At 41.3% G+C, this 15,802-nt stretch overlaps 1 protein-coding gene across 5 annotated transcripts in view; it reads left to right on the top strand.

Annotated features, from left to right (window-relative positions):
* The window catches only part of LOC127377763 (forkhead box protein J3-like), a 58,831-nt gene extending 43,171 nt beyond the window's left edge, over positions 1–15,660 (top strand). For 3 of the 5 annotated variants that reach the window (XM_051425936.1, XM_051425939.1, XM_051425937.1), the window contains 7 exons: positions 4,683–4,887; positions 7,510–7,791; positions 9,930–10,031; positions 11,658–11,921; positions 12,144–12,236; positions 12,589–12,717; positions 13,492–15,660. In XM_051425936.1, the coding sequence (XP_051281896.1) occupies positions 4,683–4,887; positions 7,510–7,791; positions 9,930–10,031; positions 11,658–11,921; positions 12,144–12,236; positions 12,589–12,717; positions 13,492–13,616 (1,200 nt within the window). In that variant the 3' untranslated portion in view covers positions 13,617–15,660. The remainder of the gene's footprint in view (positions 1–4,682; positions 4,888–7,509; positions 7,792–9,929; positions 10,032–11,657; positions 11,922–12,143; positions 12,237–12,588; positions 12,718–13,491) is intronic. The other 2 variants (XM_051425940.1, XM_051425941.1) reach the window with 1 other exon arrangement.
* The last annotated feature ends 142 nt before the right edge of the window (positions 15,661–15,802 follow it).

Below are 15,802 nucleotides of genomic sequence, written 5' to 3' on the forward strand. Positions count from 1 at the left end.
GACAGACATGGATGTAAACTGCAACATGACTGGTCAGCAGAGGCACACAACCAGTAATTGTAGTTTATCTTAAACTGGGAGTTTCTTAAACTACCAGCATTCAAACAAAAAAGTGATTTTTATTATATGTTCTGTGTTCACTTGATTCTGACACAATCTGGATGATTCAGTCACCGGTCCAGACACCCTCAGTCAGTACAGAAGGTGTCTGCTGCACCCTTAGCTGACTGAGGAGGTGGTAACCAGCTAATGACATACAGTATACGCTGGATCTGCAGTACACTGCTGAAACTCATCTCTCATATTCTGTTTGATGTTCAGACCTATAGCACAGCATATATATTTTCAGCGGTCTCGTGTGGAACACGTTCAGTGTGTTCAGATGATGCATTATTCTGTCCAATATCAGCAGGGTTAGGCAGGTGGTCTTTTTAGCCTGCAGAAAGTCATACAATTCAGTTGTGCTCACTTACTAAATAATTAGAAAATGTTGCAAAATACCCCATTTTTTATTGCTGTTGTTTTACTTTGACATTCAGGGTCAAATAAGCAATCAAAAGGGCAATTTCAGTCAGTGTTTAGAAAATTTATTTGGGCTCCAAACAAATCAAATTGCTCCTATCCGTAAAGATTTATGTATTTATCATTTCTTCCTTTCAGAGGTTTGGAAATGCAATTGAAAGTGCGGATTGATTGAAAACTCTGTTGCTTGTTGTTGAATGTTGCATTCATATGCACTGATTATTTAGCTTGTGAATTGAATTTTGTTTTGAAGCCGACTATCAATACCGTTTGCAGCGTCTCACACCCCTCAGGGTCGACCAGCACAAATAAATTCTAAACCTGTGGGAAAAGCTGGTATGCTTTGATAGGAGTGCAAAAAAAACCCAGCAGAAAACATCAGAGTCATCCCATTGTGCTGACAGCTCACCTTTATCGTCTCTGATGCATAAAAATGACGTCTGACCACTCCACTATTACAGCAAATTTTAGACAAAGGTGCAAAATGGTATACTATTAAAAGTAGATTAATTCTGTTAGCTAACAATTAAACACTTAGATTCTGCTGTCTCTGTGCCATTTACTGCACACACAAACACACACACACACACACAGGGAGGTTTATTTAAATCAAGGCCGTCCCATGTCGTCTGCTGTTACGGTGCCTACGGTCTTGGCCGGTGTAAAGTACACCACAGACTTGGCATGCCAAAGATACACTGAGACATATTTGGCCAGTTTTTACACAGGCTGTTTGAATGGTTCCTCATCCTTTATAAATCAAGGTCCTCTGGCTATTTGAACTGAGCAGTCTCAACCAGTGTGGTTGTGAGATGATAATAAGTTGCTTTTTTTTTTTACGGGGCGGGGGACTAGATTGGCCAACCCTTCTGTCAAGAACTAAACTGTCCCATGCTGAATGACAAATATTTAATGGAAACAACAAACAGTTTATCATCGGCTGATCAGATGTATAAAATTTGGCTGGAGCGGCAGACCTTGACATACAAAAGGCAAGAAAAACAAAAACACCAGTGATCTGACTGAAATGTGAAGTTTAAAGAAAAGAGGTACTGCACCCCAGCCTTCGCTTTGAGTGGGAGTCTGTGAAACTGCTGCGCTCATTTTCAAATGTATACTGATCCAGACACATCACTCACAGGAGTTTATGTAGTTCTTGCTAAGTATTTTTAAATTAGCTGGGAGGGAGCTTGCAGAACTGCCTGGTGTAGTTACACTTTAAGATGCAAACATCTTGCCTTTACTGGATAGGACAGCTGAAGATTGACAGGAGCGGGGTGGGGATGACATGCAGCAAAGGACCACAGGCCGGACTCAAACTCCTGGCAAGGACTCACCCTTTGTACATGGGGTGCCAGCTCTGTCAGGTGAGCTACCAGGGAGACATTTCTTAATGCTGTTCTTGAACAAGCAGTATGATCAATTTTCCCTCCCAAATAGCAGGAGGTTTCATGGTCTCCAGAGGATGAATCATAATTAATTTGGTGACCTTGTGATTATTTTTCTATTGCCATCAATATAATATCAAAAAATGTCCCCTTGATCAACACTTTGGCCCAAATTTTCATTAAATTTGTTTTGGATATTCATGATCCCCAGAGGTTGAGTCCTAATGTTTTCGGTGACCCCATGACCTTTCTTGAAGTGCCTCCATTAGGCCAAAATATTTGTACACAAGAAATATTCAAACCTAAAGCCATAACTTTTACTTGGCATGCTCTCCAGAGGATGAAATGTTCCATTTTGGACACTCTGAGCTTTGTAATTTCCTAAGTATATTCATGCTCCCAGGGCATAAAGCAGAAAGGTGCTTGAAATGTTAATATATTAATTTGTCTATCCTCTTATTCAATCAATTCTATACCAAACAATCTCTTACTCCAAGCCGCCGCGACGGATTGATTTTCCCATCGTGGTCGTTAAAGTTCCTTTCAGTCTAATCTAATTATGGCCACTTTTGATAGACTTGTAGTGCATCTGACATGTTTGTCAAAGTGTTTGTGCCTGTCCTTTTTAAACCAAATATAATACAATTTTAAAGGCCAGCCTCAGTCCAAAAACATTTGGTCCGAAATTACAGGAGCGCTGAAAAATCCCAACTCTTCATTATTTCTTCCTTGTAACAGCTGCTCACCTTTTTACCATCAATCACTTTTCCCCACTCACCTCCCACCTGCATTAGCAAAGGTCAGTGCAATCTCATCTCGTTAACCTCTCATTTCTAGAGGCCATCTTTTGTTTTCCTCCGCCTCCCCCTAACCACCACCACCACCACCCATCCGCCCGCCCTCCTCCTCCTTCGCCTCAGACCTCATCTGTGGTCTAGTCCAGCGGGATCAGGGTTTAGTTCTGCCTCATTACCTGGCGCAGGTGATACCCTCCTAACTGACGGTGATTACTGGTGGCATCGCTGGCAGAGATCTCAAAGACACCAAGAAAGTTGATGGAAAAGCTGGCATTATTGGGCGTAAGAAGATGTGTGGGGGATGTGTCGTGCTAAGTTGGCTTATATTTGCGGAGGCACGCTGATCACAGCATATTGCTCGTGTTTGTTGGGTGGATGGTGAAGAAGATGACAGCTGGGATGAGACGATGAAGACAGGCTGCATTCACAATATGACATAGAAATCTGAAGTATTTTGTTTTTGGGTGCTTAAATGAAAAGAAATCAGTGCCAGCTAAAATTTCCTTTTTAATTGGATGAAATTGAATTTGGTATGATCATCATAGTGAATGATGAATGAATGTGAATGAATTTTTAAAAAATGAATTTATGTGAAAAATGAATTGGAATTGACAATTGGAAACTAAATTAAATTTCTTCAAACTGAATGGGATTATTATTGAATTTGACTTTTTTATCTGTTTTACAATGCAGCTCTCCCAATTGAAATTCAGGTTTAGATAGATTCAACTGCTACAGACACTTTGTTTCCCTGTGTGTTGACTGACAGGTAGCTGCCCACTGTAATGCTCGCACTCCTCGCTCTGGCCAACCAGGCCGTGTGGTTTGTTCTCTCGCGTGAAGTCGTCTGGTCCTTCATGTTAACTCTGGCTCACAAAGCTGCTGTGGGCACCCACAGTCACTTATGATTGTGGAGTAATTAGAATAACACTATTTCCCTCATAACTGAGCCTCAGTGTAGTTCAGGCGAGTACAGGAGTTGTTATAGTCCAGGGGTCACCAACCTTTTTGAAACTGAGAGCTACTTCATGGGTACTGAGTCATACGAAGGGCTACCAGTTTGATGCACTCTTCTGAAGTAACAAATTTGCTCAGTTTGCCTTTAGTTATATATTATTATTAATGATTAATGATAATCATCTATCTGAAGACACTGATCACGTTAATGATTTCTCACAATAATTATCAACAACGACTTAACAAGGTGGGAAACAGATAATATAAATATAAAATTTTCATTTTTAGAACAGGCCAGCGGGCTACTCATGTGGTCCTTGGGGGCGACCTGGTGCCCGTGGGCACCGTGTTGGTGACCCCTGTTATAGTTCCCTATTTTGTCCGATCCTACTGTGTATGTCCTAACACCAGAAAGTGGGTCGCCTGCCTAGAGTTCTCTGTGTTAAACTGACATGTTTCTACAGCAGCCTAGAGGGGACAAACCAAACACTGGCTCTAGATATGGCTGTTTTTGGTGTGTTTTGTGGCCACCATAGTTTCTCCGTCGCACTTGGAAAGGGAGGGTGAAGCGACAGAGAACTACACCGCCAGATGCCACTAAATCCTACAAAGAGGACCTTTACATTCCTTAGGCTCTGTCAAGCTGGCAGAGATTTGTTTCAAACCATCATTCAAGCACAACTACTCCGCCAAACTAAAATGCATATTATTGTTGCAATAAATGATGAAAACCCGTGTCATGACTCAACAGTAATCTACCAAGAATGTGCTTATAGCCATATTTTATTTGGCAGTGTGGTGCAATGAAGGATGATGTTGCATTTTGTTGTGGTAAAACTCGAAATTCCCCCAGTCTGTCCATCGGTCTGACAGCAGCCTCACACTTTCAGCTGCAGTGTGAATTTGGCCTTTGATGTACTTTTCTGAAACCAATAACTCCATTGATTTCCCCTGTTTGCCTTTTTGTACCTCTCACAGTGCGTCTGTCTGTTCTCTCTTCTGTCTGTCTGTCTTGAAGGTGAGTAGCCACTCCGAGCCTTCATCCCAGTCCCTGAGCCTGCAACAGCCCACCCAGCCACCGCCACCTCCCCCACAGCCCCAGTACGGTCTGCCCGTCCCAGAGTCACGGGACAAGCAGCTCTGTTTCTCGGACTTTGAAGACCTCAGTGCTTCTTTCCGCAGTCTTTACAAGTGTGTCTTTGAGCAGTCGTTCTCGCAGCAAGGTGGGTGTCAACCCCTCATTTTGTATGTGGATTAGTGTTTATCTGTTCATGTGTGCCTGTCCAACATCTTAATTGACACGTGTTCACAGACAAAAAAGAATCTTGTAAGCTTCTATGTCAGGCTTCGTGCCCATAATTAACTGTCAAGCTTAAGCTCGTAACGAAATGAAAATAATTTAACATTGCTTTCATAGCAGTCAACGCATTCCAGTATTAACCTCCACCACACACTACTCCTACTCTATTGTATTTTAATAAACAAAACAATCTGTTGTTCCGCATATCTGCATTTTACGGCTCGCTCAGTCAAATGAGTAAAGGCAATTAAGAGGAAGAATTCAACAGAAGGAGAAAAAAAAACCTTGCAAACACATCTGCAGTCGAGCAGAGCAAAGGGTTCTGCAGCTTTGATAGCAGCTAATTAGATTGGTTCTAAAGTTTGTGTAGCATCTTGCTAATTGCTTCCTGAAGCTTTCAGGTCACCAGGCCTCCTCCCTCTTGGACCCCCCACCATCCCAGCACCCTCCCATCACCTTCCCCTCACTTTCTTCTCGCCGTACACAACCACATATACGTTCTGTAACCGAGGAGATTGATGCGCTCCGTTGAGCTCCCCAACTGCCGCCTGCATTCACTCCCTGACAAGGTCCCCCTCAATTTGTGGTCAGGGGTGCATGCGCAAAAAAAAAAAAAAAAAAAAGATAAGACAATGAGAATGCTAGCTGGGTGGGGAAAAAAGATATGACACAGAGACCTAGAAGGAAAATGAAGAAGAAAATGGATTTAGCAGATCCTTGAAAGGGCCCCTTAAGTGTGAGGCTTAGCAGGAAATGGTGTCAGCAGTCATTGTATTCGAGAATTTGAGTCACAATGAGTCACCCAGACAGCGGAGCTCATCGTCTCCCTTGAAAAACCAGTGAGTCCAAGACCACACACCAAACTGTAACTGACTCAGGTGGTGTCTTGTTCATTTTCTGACAGATCTTCATCCTCCAAACTTAAATTATAGGTTAAAACAATAGCCACACGATAATGAAAATGATTGAAATCCTCAGTTGGAACAACGTGCAAAGTCAAACATGAAAACTCATTTTACAATCCAGATTTAACCATTACCTACTATACCCTTAAAATCACACAGGCAGAAAGGCAGCAGGTGTGTTTTAATGCAATCCAGAACAACTTTATTTGTCCCTGTAAGATGTGACAGCTCTCACAACATCCATACGATAAACAAGGAAGGAAAAACACAGCTAAGACAGTTAAAAAAAACACTTCCAGCATATGGTGAATACATAAAACAATGGCTGTGAAGCATTTTTCAGAAAGCAGTGAGCAGAGACATGGCAGTGGGAATAAAAGAACTGGAATAAAAGATACTTTAACAAGCAGGTAAAGCGTAACGACTCCCTGATGGCGGGAGTGGAAATTCACCCACTAGGTTGTGCTTAGATAAACCCAGTATGCTCATCGATTTCCTTATGATTTGTTGGTCACAAAAAGAACTCAAGTCCCTGTTCCACTCCACTGATCTTTGAAGAGATCTTAACAGTACTGTTCAGGCAGTTTCTGTCTTTCCGCGATAAGCAATAAAACAGCAGATAAAAAGAAAAGGTCAAAAGAGTCTGAACTAAAGAATAAATGTACTTTTCTGATGAAGGTGCACTCTCTGCTGGCCCTCTGACTGTATATCCAAACATCCATTCTTAATTGATTGTTGCTCGCTGTAGTAGACTAGAACTTACGACCAGAATCATTGACATTAAACTTGCATTAAAAAAAAAAAAAAAAAAAGTTAAATTGTTGTTGTACTGTGGTACAGAAGCAGGAAGCACAACCATGGTCCAACTTTCTACCTGAAGTAAAGACAACAATGCGCCTGAAAATTTAACAAGGTAGCTGTTGATATGCACGATGAAAGGAAATGAGATAAAACACGCTCTTGGGATGAACCTGTGCATTTAAAAACAGCTACTGACAATATCTATTCGTCAGAAAATCTAAAATCCACAAGTGTGTGTGTGTGTGTGTGTGTGTGTGTGTGTGTGTGTGTGTGTGTGTGTGGAAACAGTACCACACTGGAAAAATTAGAGCAATTTGACCAGAACTTAAACACAAACTACTCTGTTTAGCACATGGTGTAATGTATGCCCAGTGATTATATTCTAGTTATTGTGTCAGTTGTCTGGTTAATGAAGGACATAGATGTCATTTTTTTTCTGCCTGAAGGTCAAAACAGAATCCACTTCATCTGGTACTTCCCTACAGATCACTTGACCTTCTTGACTATCTCCTGTGAGGAAGTGTTTCTTTTTATCCTGAGCACTGTTCACTTAACTGTGGTTTGTTATTTGTAAAAGCTGCTAAAATAAGTGTCCACACAAAGTTATAATATAACTTATAATAAAAATAAATGAAATAAAACTGTCCTCTGTGCGTCCTGTGTGTCCTCAGAAGACTGCAGGGCGATGGGGATGGGCATAAGGAATATGATGAAACGGGACTTTTTATTCACACCAAGAGTGTGATTCTCCCCCCCCCCTTTTATTTTTTATTTTTTCTTCCTTGTTTGTTGTCCTAACCTGTGAAATTTTGTGTTTTGTTTTGTTTTTTCTCCGGCAGGTTTAATGGGTATGCCCGGTGATTCCAGCCAGCAGGCCCGGACGGCCTGCTCCTACCAGCACTCTCCTGGTGCAGGAAACGGTGGCCACCACCACCAACACAACCACAGTCAGGTGTCGCACCACCCCCACCACCCTCAACAGCACCTCTCTCCTCACTCCACCCACAGCCAGCACCAGGCGCACGGTCAGCATGGCCAGCACCAACAGCACCCTGCTCATTCCCAACAGCACCCATCTCTTTCCCACCAGAGTCACACCGGACAGACCTGCCCCACAACAGGTGAGAACAGAGTCGCAAGAATAATTTTTTCCAGTTTTCCAGTGAAAATTTCTGGGTAGGGTGACACCTACTGTTAGCACACTGTACTAAGTAAGACACAGTGCTCCTGAATGAATCGGCTAAAAGCAACACATAGACTGTGACAGTTCTAAGTGGGATTGTCTTCAGAGAAAAACTTAAATCACATTAACATCCTTCACATAAAGAATTTGCATTTAAAATGTTTTTTCAAGACATAAGAGACGAGTAATTTACCAAAACTCTATAGTTATGTTTATCAGTTTGAAATATTTCATGAGAAATCAGTGTCCAGTTTGATATGGTGGATGGCTGCAAGAGCTTAAGTTATGTACTTCATACAAGCAGCATAAAATTACAATATGTGGAACTTTTAATGCCTATAAAATCTCCCAGTTTGGAAAGAAACGTTAGAAGTGTATACAAACTGTTGCAAAAGTAGCTCCAAAGTTACTGTCATTGGCAGTATAATTCAAATAAAATCCAATATTAACTCTAACACTGCCAATGTAGCTAATTAAAAGAGAGTATATGGTCTACACAGCTTATTGGCATCAGGCTTTTACTCGTCAATGAACTGCTACAGATACGTACCATAATAAATATATAAAATTTAGAGTACATTTCAGGTTACCTGGGCTACAGAGCTAATGCTCCCAAATCATACCAACAAGATATTTCCCTGTTTTTAGCACCCTGGTGCCATGGTTTGGATGCAGCATTAGGAAAAGACTCCACCAGAGCCTGACATCAGAGTAGCATGAATATTTCACCATGGCAGAATTGATCCAGAATGTGAAAGTGAATGGATTCAAACTACTAAATGTATAAACAGGGTCTCTTCAAAGTGTAATCTCCTCAACCTGCCATTAGCAGTTCTGGTACCTGAAAAGTGCTTTTCTGCTAACACGTTTTTTTCACACTCTTCATAAGAAAAATGTAGAAAACAAATAAGAATTTCTCTACTCTGCTGCGTAGCTTTTAACTAATTCTTGTGAAAGGAACACACCGAGTGTAGCGTATTATTTCCCGTTTCATATATACTGTATATTGATGCCAAACAATGATTCTACTTGTCTTGACTCCCAAAGCCACATTGGTGTAAATACAATTCACCTAACACACCAGAATGGGCTTGTTTCCGCACAGACTCATTGCATTTATATTATACTTTTTCCTCTGTAAGGTCCCAGAGCATTTGATATTATGAGGCTGGCCTGATACAGACAGGCATCTCCAAAGCTTCACCGAGGCTTTTCTTGCTCATATTCCCAGTCTTTGGGGTTTGTTTTTTTTCCCCCTTTGTGTCTCTGCATCACAGCTCTCAGGCCAAAAGAGGGACTATTCAGACATTATTTATCTAGGTTAGTATTTCCCTCAACCAAGCTGAGGATGAATGAAAGCAATCCCTCTGTCTTTGATCCGTGGTCTCAGAATGTATTGTTGTTTAGTTTGTGGCAGCGAAGGCGGTGAAAAGCATCTCCTTTTTTTTTTTTTTTTTTTTTGTGAAAGCAGAGCTGTAGCTGGAATTTTTCTGTGTGAAGTCACACCACCTTGTGGTTGACAGCAGAGACAAATTTCCTCTTTTTTTTTTATCTGGATCAGTTCACCTGTTTCAGATAATTAAATAACACAGACCCACTGATCAGACTCATGCTGTTACCTGAGTATTTATTTTAGTGTTGAAACAATTAGTTAATAGAAAAAAATCAACAACTTTGATAATTGATTTACAATTAAAGTCATTTGTAAAACAAAATGCCAAATATTATCTGGTTCCAGTTTCTCACATATGTGAATTTTATGCTTTTCTTTGTTTTATGTAATTGATAGGAAATCTTTTTCACTGTTAGTTAGACAAAACAAACAATATGAAGATGTTGGCCTCTGGGAAATTGTGACGTGCGTTATCCACACTTTCTATTGACCAACAGACTGAACTATGAATCAAAAAAATAATCTACAGCCTAACTGATAATGAAAATAATTATTAGTTTCAACCCTAATTTATTTTGCTTTATCTTTTATGCTGCCATTTTCAACATTTTTAACACTGTGTGTGTGTGTGTGTGTGTGTGTGTGTGTGTGTGTGTCCGTGTGTCCGTGTCCCCGTGTCCCAGGCATGTCATCAGACTGGTACCCCAACCTGGACTGGCTGAGGGAGAGCTGCCGCATTGCTACCAGCTACAATTGGGCTGACGTCGACCTCTCCCCATTTCAAGGTAACACACATACTGTATGCACACACACACACACACACACACACACACACACACACACACACACACACACACACACACCACCAAGAGTCCTGGTGCCATTAGCATGAACAGCATTTGAAATAAACATTGATGAAGCCGTCTACCGCAGCCTGTTTCAACACAGCAAGAAAAAAAATGATAGAATGCTTATGATGCCGATCAGTTACTTTGATTAAACCGTTATGATTCCTCCCTGCGCTTTCATATACACTCGCCCTTGAGGCACAATATTATAATATCCAGTGTTGTTATAGTACTGGCCTAATAAAAGTCATTATCCTGCATCTGAGAGGTTGCCGCTCTCTGTTTCTCTCTCTCTCTTTCATACACACACACACACACACACACACACACACACACACTGTCTCCCTCCCTCCCAATTGTATGATGTGAATAATCCAATTAGACCCCGGCTCAGTAACAGCCTCTTATCACGGTCAGCGCACAAAGCCAGCAACATCCACACACGATGGATGGACAGCGGCTGGTCTTATAACACACACAAGCCTCTGCTGCCTCCCTCCCTCTCTCTCTCTCTCTCTCTCTCTCTCTCTCTGTCCCTCTCCCTCCTCCTGCAGCGCTTGACCTCCCTCCCACCGCCGTAATGACATCCTCCACTGTCTGTGGCTCACCTCCAAAGAGCAGGGACGGAAATATCAGACGGCAGTTTGTTGAATATCAGCTTAGATGTGTCCTTGTTTGAAGACGTAAATAAGAAAAGGAGGCGTTAATGGTTCAGGGCCTTGTTCAGCATCGTGTCAAGTATGAACAGATGGAACAACAGAAACAGTAAAAGGTGCTCTCAGAGACTGGGAAAGACTGTAACATGTGGTCTGACGTGAACGGAATAACACTGCAAGTTATGATTCAAAATAAGATTAGGCCTCATTTATTGATATTGAGATGCAAAAGTGACATCATGCATCCTTTTTTTTTCTACTTACAACAGGTTAGCCTAATAATTCATCACATTTTTGTCCTCACACATCTTTAATCCTCCCAACATTAACCTAGTAAATTCAGGAAACCCAGGATACGCACTGTTCACACTCACAGAACATTGTTTCATGTTATAATAAAGATCCTGAGATACTAAATATGTCATAGGAATAAAATGATGGACAGTACATGTATCATTTCCGATCTGGTGCAATTGTGTAGCCACAGAAAATGGCAACTGGTAAATTACTCTGACATTTCTCGTTTTAACATGAGTGTGATGTAGCTTCAACGATGGCAACGGGCAGATAATGCAGGTTTTTAAAAAAAAGTTAGATAAAGTTACAAATGTAACAGTTTTTTTTATCAAACTTTGAAGTTGATTAAGTTGAAAATGACATTGGGGCGCCCGGATAGCTCACCTGGTAGAACTGGCATCCCATGTACCAAAGCCCTTGCTGCAGCACCCATGTCATTCCCTCTCTCTCTCCCCTCTTTCATGTCACTCTACAGTTGTCAAATTTATACCAAAAAAATAGTTTAAAGGAAAATCATGTGACATATTGGAAACATTTAGGTACAAGTTGTTAACTGTGAGAATGATTAAAGCTCTACAGTACACCTTCGCCTCCTCCGTCTGTCTGCCAGGTCTAAAAGAGAGCATGCGGCAGGCTGAGCTCAACAACTGGTCACTGGACGCCGCCCAGATGGCTGACCTGTGTTCCTCCATTAACCAGTTCTTCACGGCCACAGGGGTCATCCCCCCGCAGGGTGGCGCCCACCCACAACCTCAGGTCCAACACCCGACACCACCGGGAGCGCCGCAGCACCCAGCTCAGCCGCACGAGGCGATGCACCCGAAGGCCAGCCAGCACAATCAGCACGGACAACACAACCAACACATCAGCACGGGTCAGTATATACCGCAGCGCAGTCACACACTTAATTACCTATTATAGCATATTTTCATATCATTGGTTTTACTTATGTATCAACCACACAAAAGCTGTAAGTCTTTGAGTGTCTCTCACTTTTTCTTCCAGCTGTCACAGAATATAATATTACCCTCTGAAATATAGTGAAGGAAAAGTAGATCATCTGCTAAAATTTAAATATTTAACCTTTATCTTAAAGTTGTTCTTAAGACAGGGGTCTCAAACCAGAAGTGGACCCTGGGACAGCAGTTTGAGACAGTGGTTAAGAAAATCTTTCCAGCTTTGACAGCAGGTATTCGAAGTCCGTCTGAATTACTCTCTCTCTCTCTCTCTCTCTCTCTCTCTCTCTATCTCTCTCTCTCTCTCCTCGCCATTGTTTGCCCGTTATAGATTTACAGAGGAATTATGGATGATGTCAGCTTCATGGCAACTGGAGATCTGAAGACGAGGGAATATTTCACCAGTGGGAAATCCACTGAGAGACAGCACATTCTGTAGGATTTGTCAGGCTTTGCATAAGATAGCAGTAAAATTGTGCGTGCACACGATAGGAGTTTTTGTTCTGCGAAGAAACGGACGCATGTGAGAAAGTCGGGATACTAATCTGACAATTAGTCAATGCCCTTTTGTCTGTTCTCCCACAGGGAACATGTACATCGACTCGAGACAGAGTATTTCCTCTCTGATGGGCCCCCCAGGATACCCCCACATGCCTCCCATGAGCAACACGACTCCCACCATGGCAGTTGACTCCTCCATCGCTCTCTTAACAGGTCAGGAGGAGCATGTAGAAATGCAGTGTGTATGTGTGTCTATGCAGGTCCATATCCATGCAGGTGTGTTTGTCAGTGTCACAACTGTGATTACCAGTAGCCTGTACAATATCTGTATTTGATGGTAATAATATGGTGGGGCTGTGAGATCTTGACTAATAAGTAAAACCAGGATTTAATATCACACAACCAATGTGTTAAGACATTTTAATCTCGGCATCAAGAACAAATTATAAGTATACTGTATATACAAGTATGTCACAGACTGGCCCAGAAACAGAACAAAGTGGCAGATACAATTAAAGGTGTACTCCAGAAATTTAGTATTGTACCTCCATAAAGTTTGAGGACTCTCAACAAACAGATTAGAAGAATTTATTGGTTTTTGAGGCTCCAGAGACTGAGATATCCTGACTGTCAAACTCCAAAAACAATGGATCCTATATTTCCCATGACTCAAGTGATGTCACTTGTAATTTTCTCAGTCAAAGCTCCTCCAGAGCTGCAGAAGACATTATTACAACTGTTTTCACAGGCTGTGTACAAACCATGGAACTGATGTTCATGTAGAAAAAAAATCAGTGGGAGTTTGATAAATTGAGATTTCTGTTTTTTACAGAAAAAATATTTTGTAAAGACATAAAATTTGGTAATAACAACATAACATAATTATAATTCACTTAGTGGCAGTGGTGCAGAAGACACACTGACATGTCGTTGTGTGTGACGGTATCTTTGAATATCAAAGCTTCTGCTGTCTCTCTCCATGTTCAGGCCATCTCAGCCAGCTGAGCCAGCAGCAGCAGCAACACAGGCTGCCTCTGGGACACTTCCAGGTGAGACGCATGCTCACTGCAGACGACATCCAGGACGACTTTGACTGGGACTCCATCGTCTAAACTGAGCCGTGGTGGAGCAGAGGGATAAAGAAAGAGAGAGAGACTGGGGAAAAAAAGAGAGAGACATGTGAGGACAGGTGAGGTATGGAACTGGCCGACCTGCTCCCTTTCACCTGTGTGAAAAAAAAAGAAGACAATCCAACAGAAAACAATGGAAAGTAATTTTTTCTGATCTTGCTGGCCTTTTTTCCTGCTACAAGTGGATGGTGAGTCTAAAGACAATCATAAAAATAAAAAAAAAGAGACTTAGACGGGACTGAGCCAAGCCACACATCGTCCAAAGCAAAAGGACGTCTGAAGCTCTCTCAATTGTCTCATGTTTTGCCCCCCCCCCCCCCGCCCCCCAGTGCCAACAGGGTTACCAGTCGCCAAAGTGTCGTGAGATCGTCAGTGAATTGTTTAAATCTTTTGTGTTTTCTGCTTCATGTCCTATGTCTGCAAAGTTTCAGCATCTGTGCCTGAAATGAATAGAAATCGTGTCCTCTCCAGATTCCCAGCAGAAAATCAATTCAGCCAGTCTTTCACACATACAGCAGGTCTAACCATTTCATCCTTTCCTCCTTTTAACATTGCTTTTGTTCACTCTCAATACTGGGCATCTATGTGGCCGTGAGTCTTTACAGCCGCAGTTAAAAGGAGGATTTGTGAAGAAGAAAATAATGATGGTGTACCTGTTCAACTTGAATAATAGCAATGGTTGAGTGGAGCACAACCTGCTGGATGAAACAGGCACCATACAGCTTTCTTTGCCTAAAACAGTTCTATGCACCACAGTCTGTTCTTTCTTTACCTTCGTTCTGTCACATTGGACACCTTTTTCTAAACCCTTTCAGTTTATTTGATCAGTTTAAATGTCATTATTGTGCGTGTGGAACAGTGCATTGTGCCATGTTCTCAGGGTGTTGCATTCATATACCATGTCAGACCAACACAAAGCCATTTACACGTCTGTATGTGAGGTTACTGAGTGTTGTACAGTGCTGTCAGTGTTCACTTCCTGTTGGCGAACAGCGAGCCTCCTGGTGACTGTGGTCAAAAGTTTTATATTCATTTGTCAGCTTATAAGCTATCTGATACAAAATACTGTGGAAGGAGCTTCTCAGTAGCTCAAACAACAGCCACTAATTAAAATTAAAATGAGACGCCGGCTAGACTTGGACTTTGTCAACAATAATACTTTTTTTTTTTTCTGATATATAATTCAGTTTGTAAAGGTTTTATCATTTTTGGGAAAGTGCATATCAGTCATGACCAGGCAGTGAAGGTCGGCCGCTATTTCAATATGCCTCAATTATGAGACGACGAGCAGTTTTTTGCACAACACCAAACTTGATAGCGTCTTAGTGAACGGGCGAAATAAAAGAAAACGGTGAACATTTTATTTCTTTGTTTCAAAAGACATTTTAAAAAAATAAAAATAGATCAGCAAAGACTAAACAAAAGTTTCAAATGATCAACCTTTTTTACTGTGATGTTTAATTTTGTCTGTGTGTACAAGTGTGTATAGTCCTCTCTGATTTCCTTTAGCATACAGCTCCGTACAGCTCAAAAAATACACATAAGAAACAAGTAATTTGTTTGTATTAAGTGGGTACACAGTGAAACATGGGACCTTTAAAGTGCTCCTTGGTTTGGAAGATCTCAGTGACTGTTCGAATGGTCAAAACAAGGTCTCATTGTAGAAAAAAAAAGAAAAAGAAAAATACTCTTTATTATTGCCATTAAATGCTGTATTACAGTGACCAGCATATATATCTTGTATGTTTGTGTGTTGTTGTCCTGTAAATAACAGTATGTTACTCCTTTGTTTGCCCTTGAAAAACAGACTGACTAAAAGAAAACAGCAAATGGAGAGAAAGTATTTTGTTATTTGTCCTTCAGGAGACACAGTATGTACATACCTTCAGTATATTGTAAATAAGTGCAAAAAAAAAAATTGCCGTTGGCGTTTTGTGTGTCATAAATAATCTGTGTATGGCGGTTCAACAGTTAAAATCTGTTTCAGTGTTTATTAAAATGTCATTGACCATTTTTACTGCGCTAACCTCGCATCTGCTGTCGTTATTACATCAGCTGCTGATTTGAATTAACAGCCTTTGGTTTTCAGGGTTATTGAGTTAACTTTTTTCCTCCTTGGCTTTTGTGCTGTTTTGACCCTCGTAGCTTGTTGTCCAACAGGTGTCAGC

This window comes from Dicentrarchus labrax, unplaced genomic scaffold (assembly GCF_905237075.1).
Source record: "Dicentrarchus labrax unplaced genomic scaffold, dlabrax2021, whole genome shotgun sequence".
NCBI classification, from domain to species: domain Eukaryota; kingdom Metazoa; phylum Chordata; class Actinopteri; family Moronidae; genus Dicentrarchus; species Dicentrarchus labrax.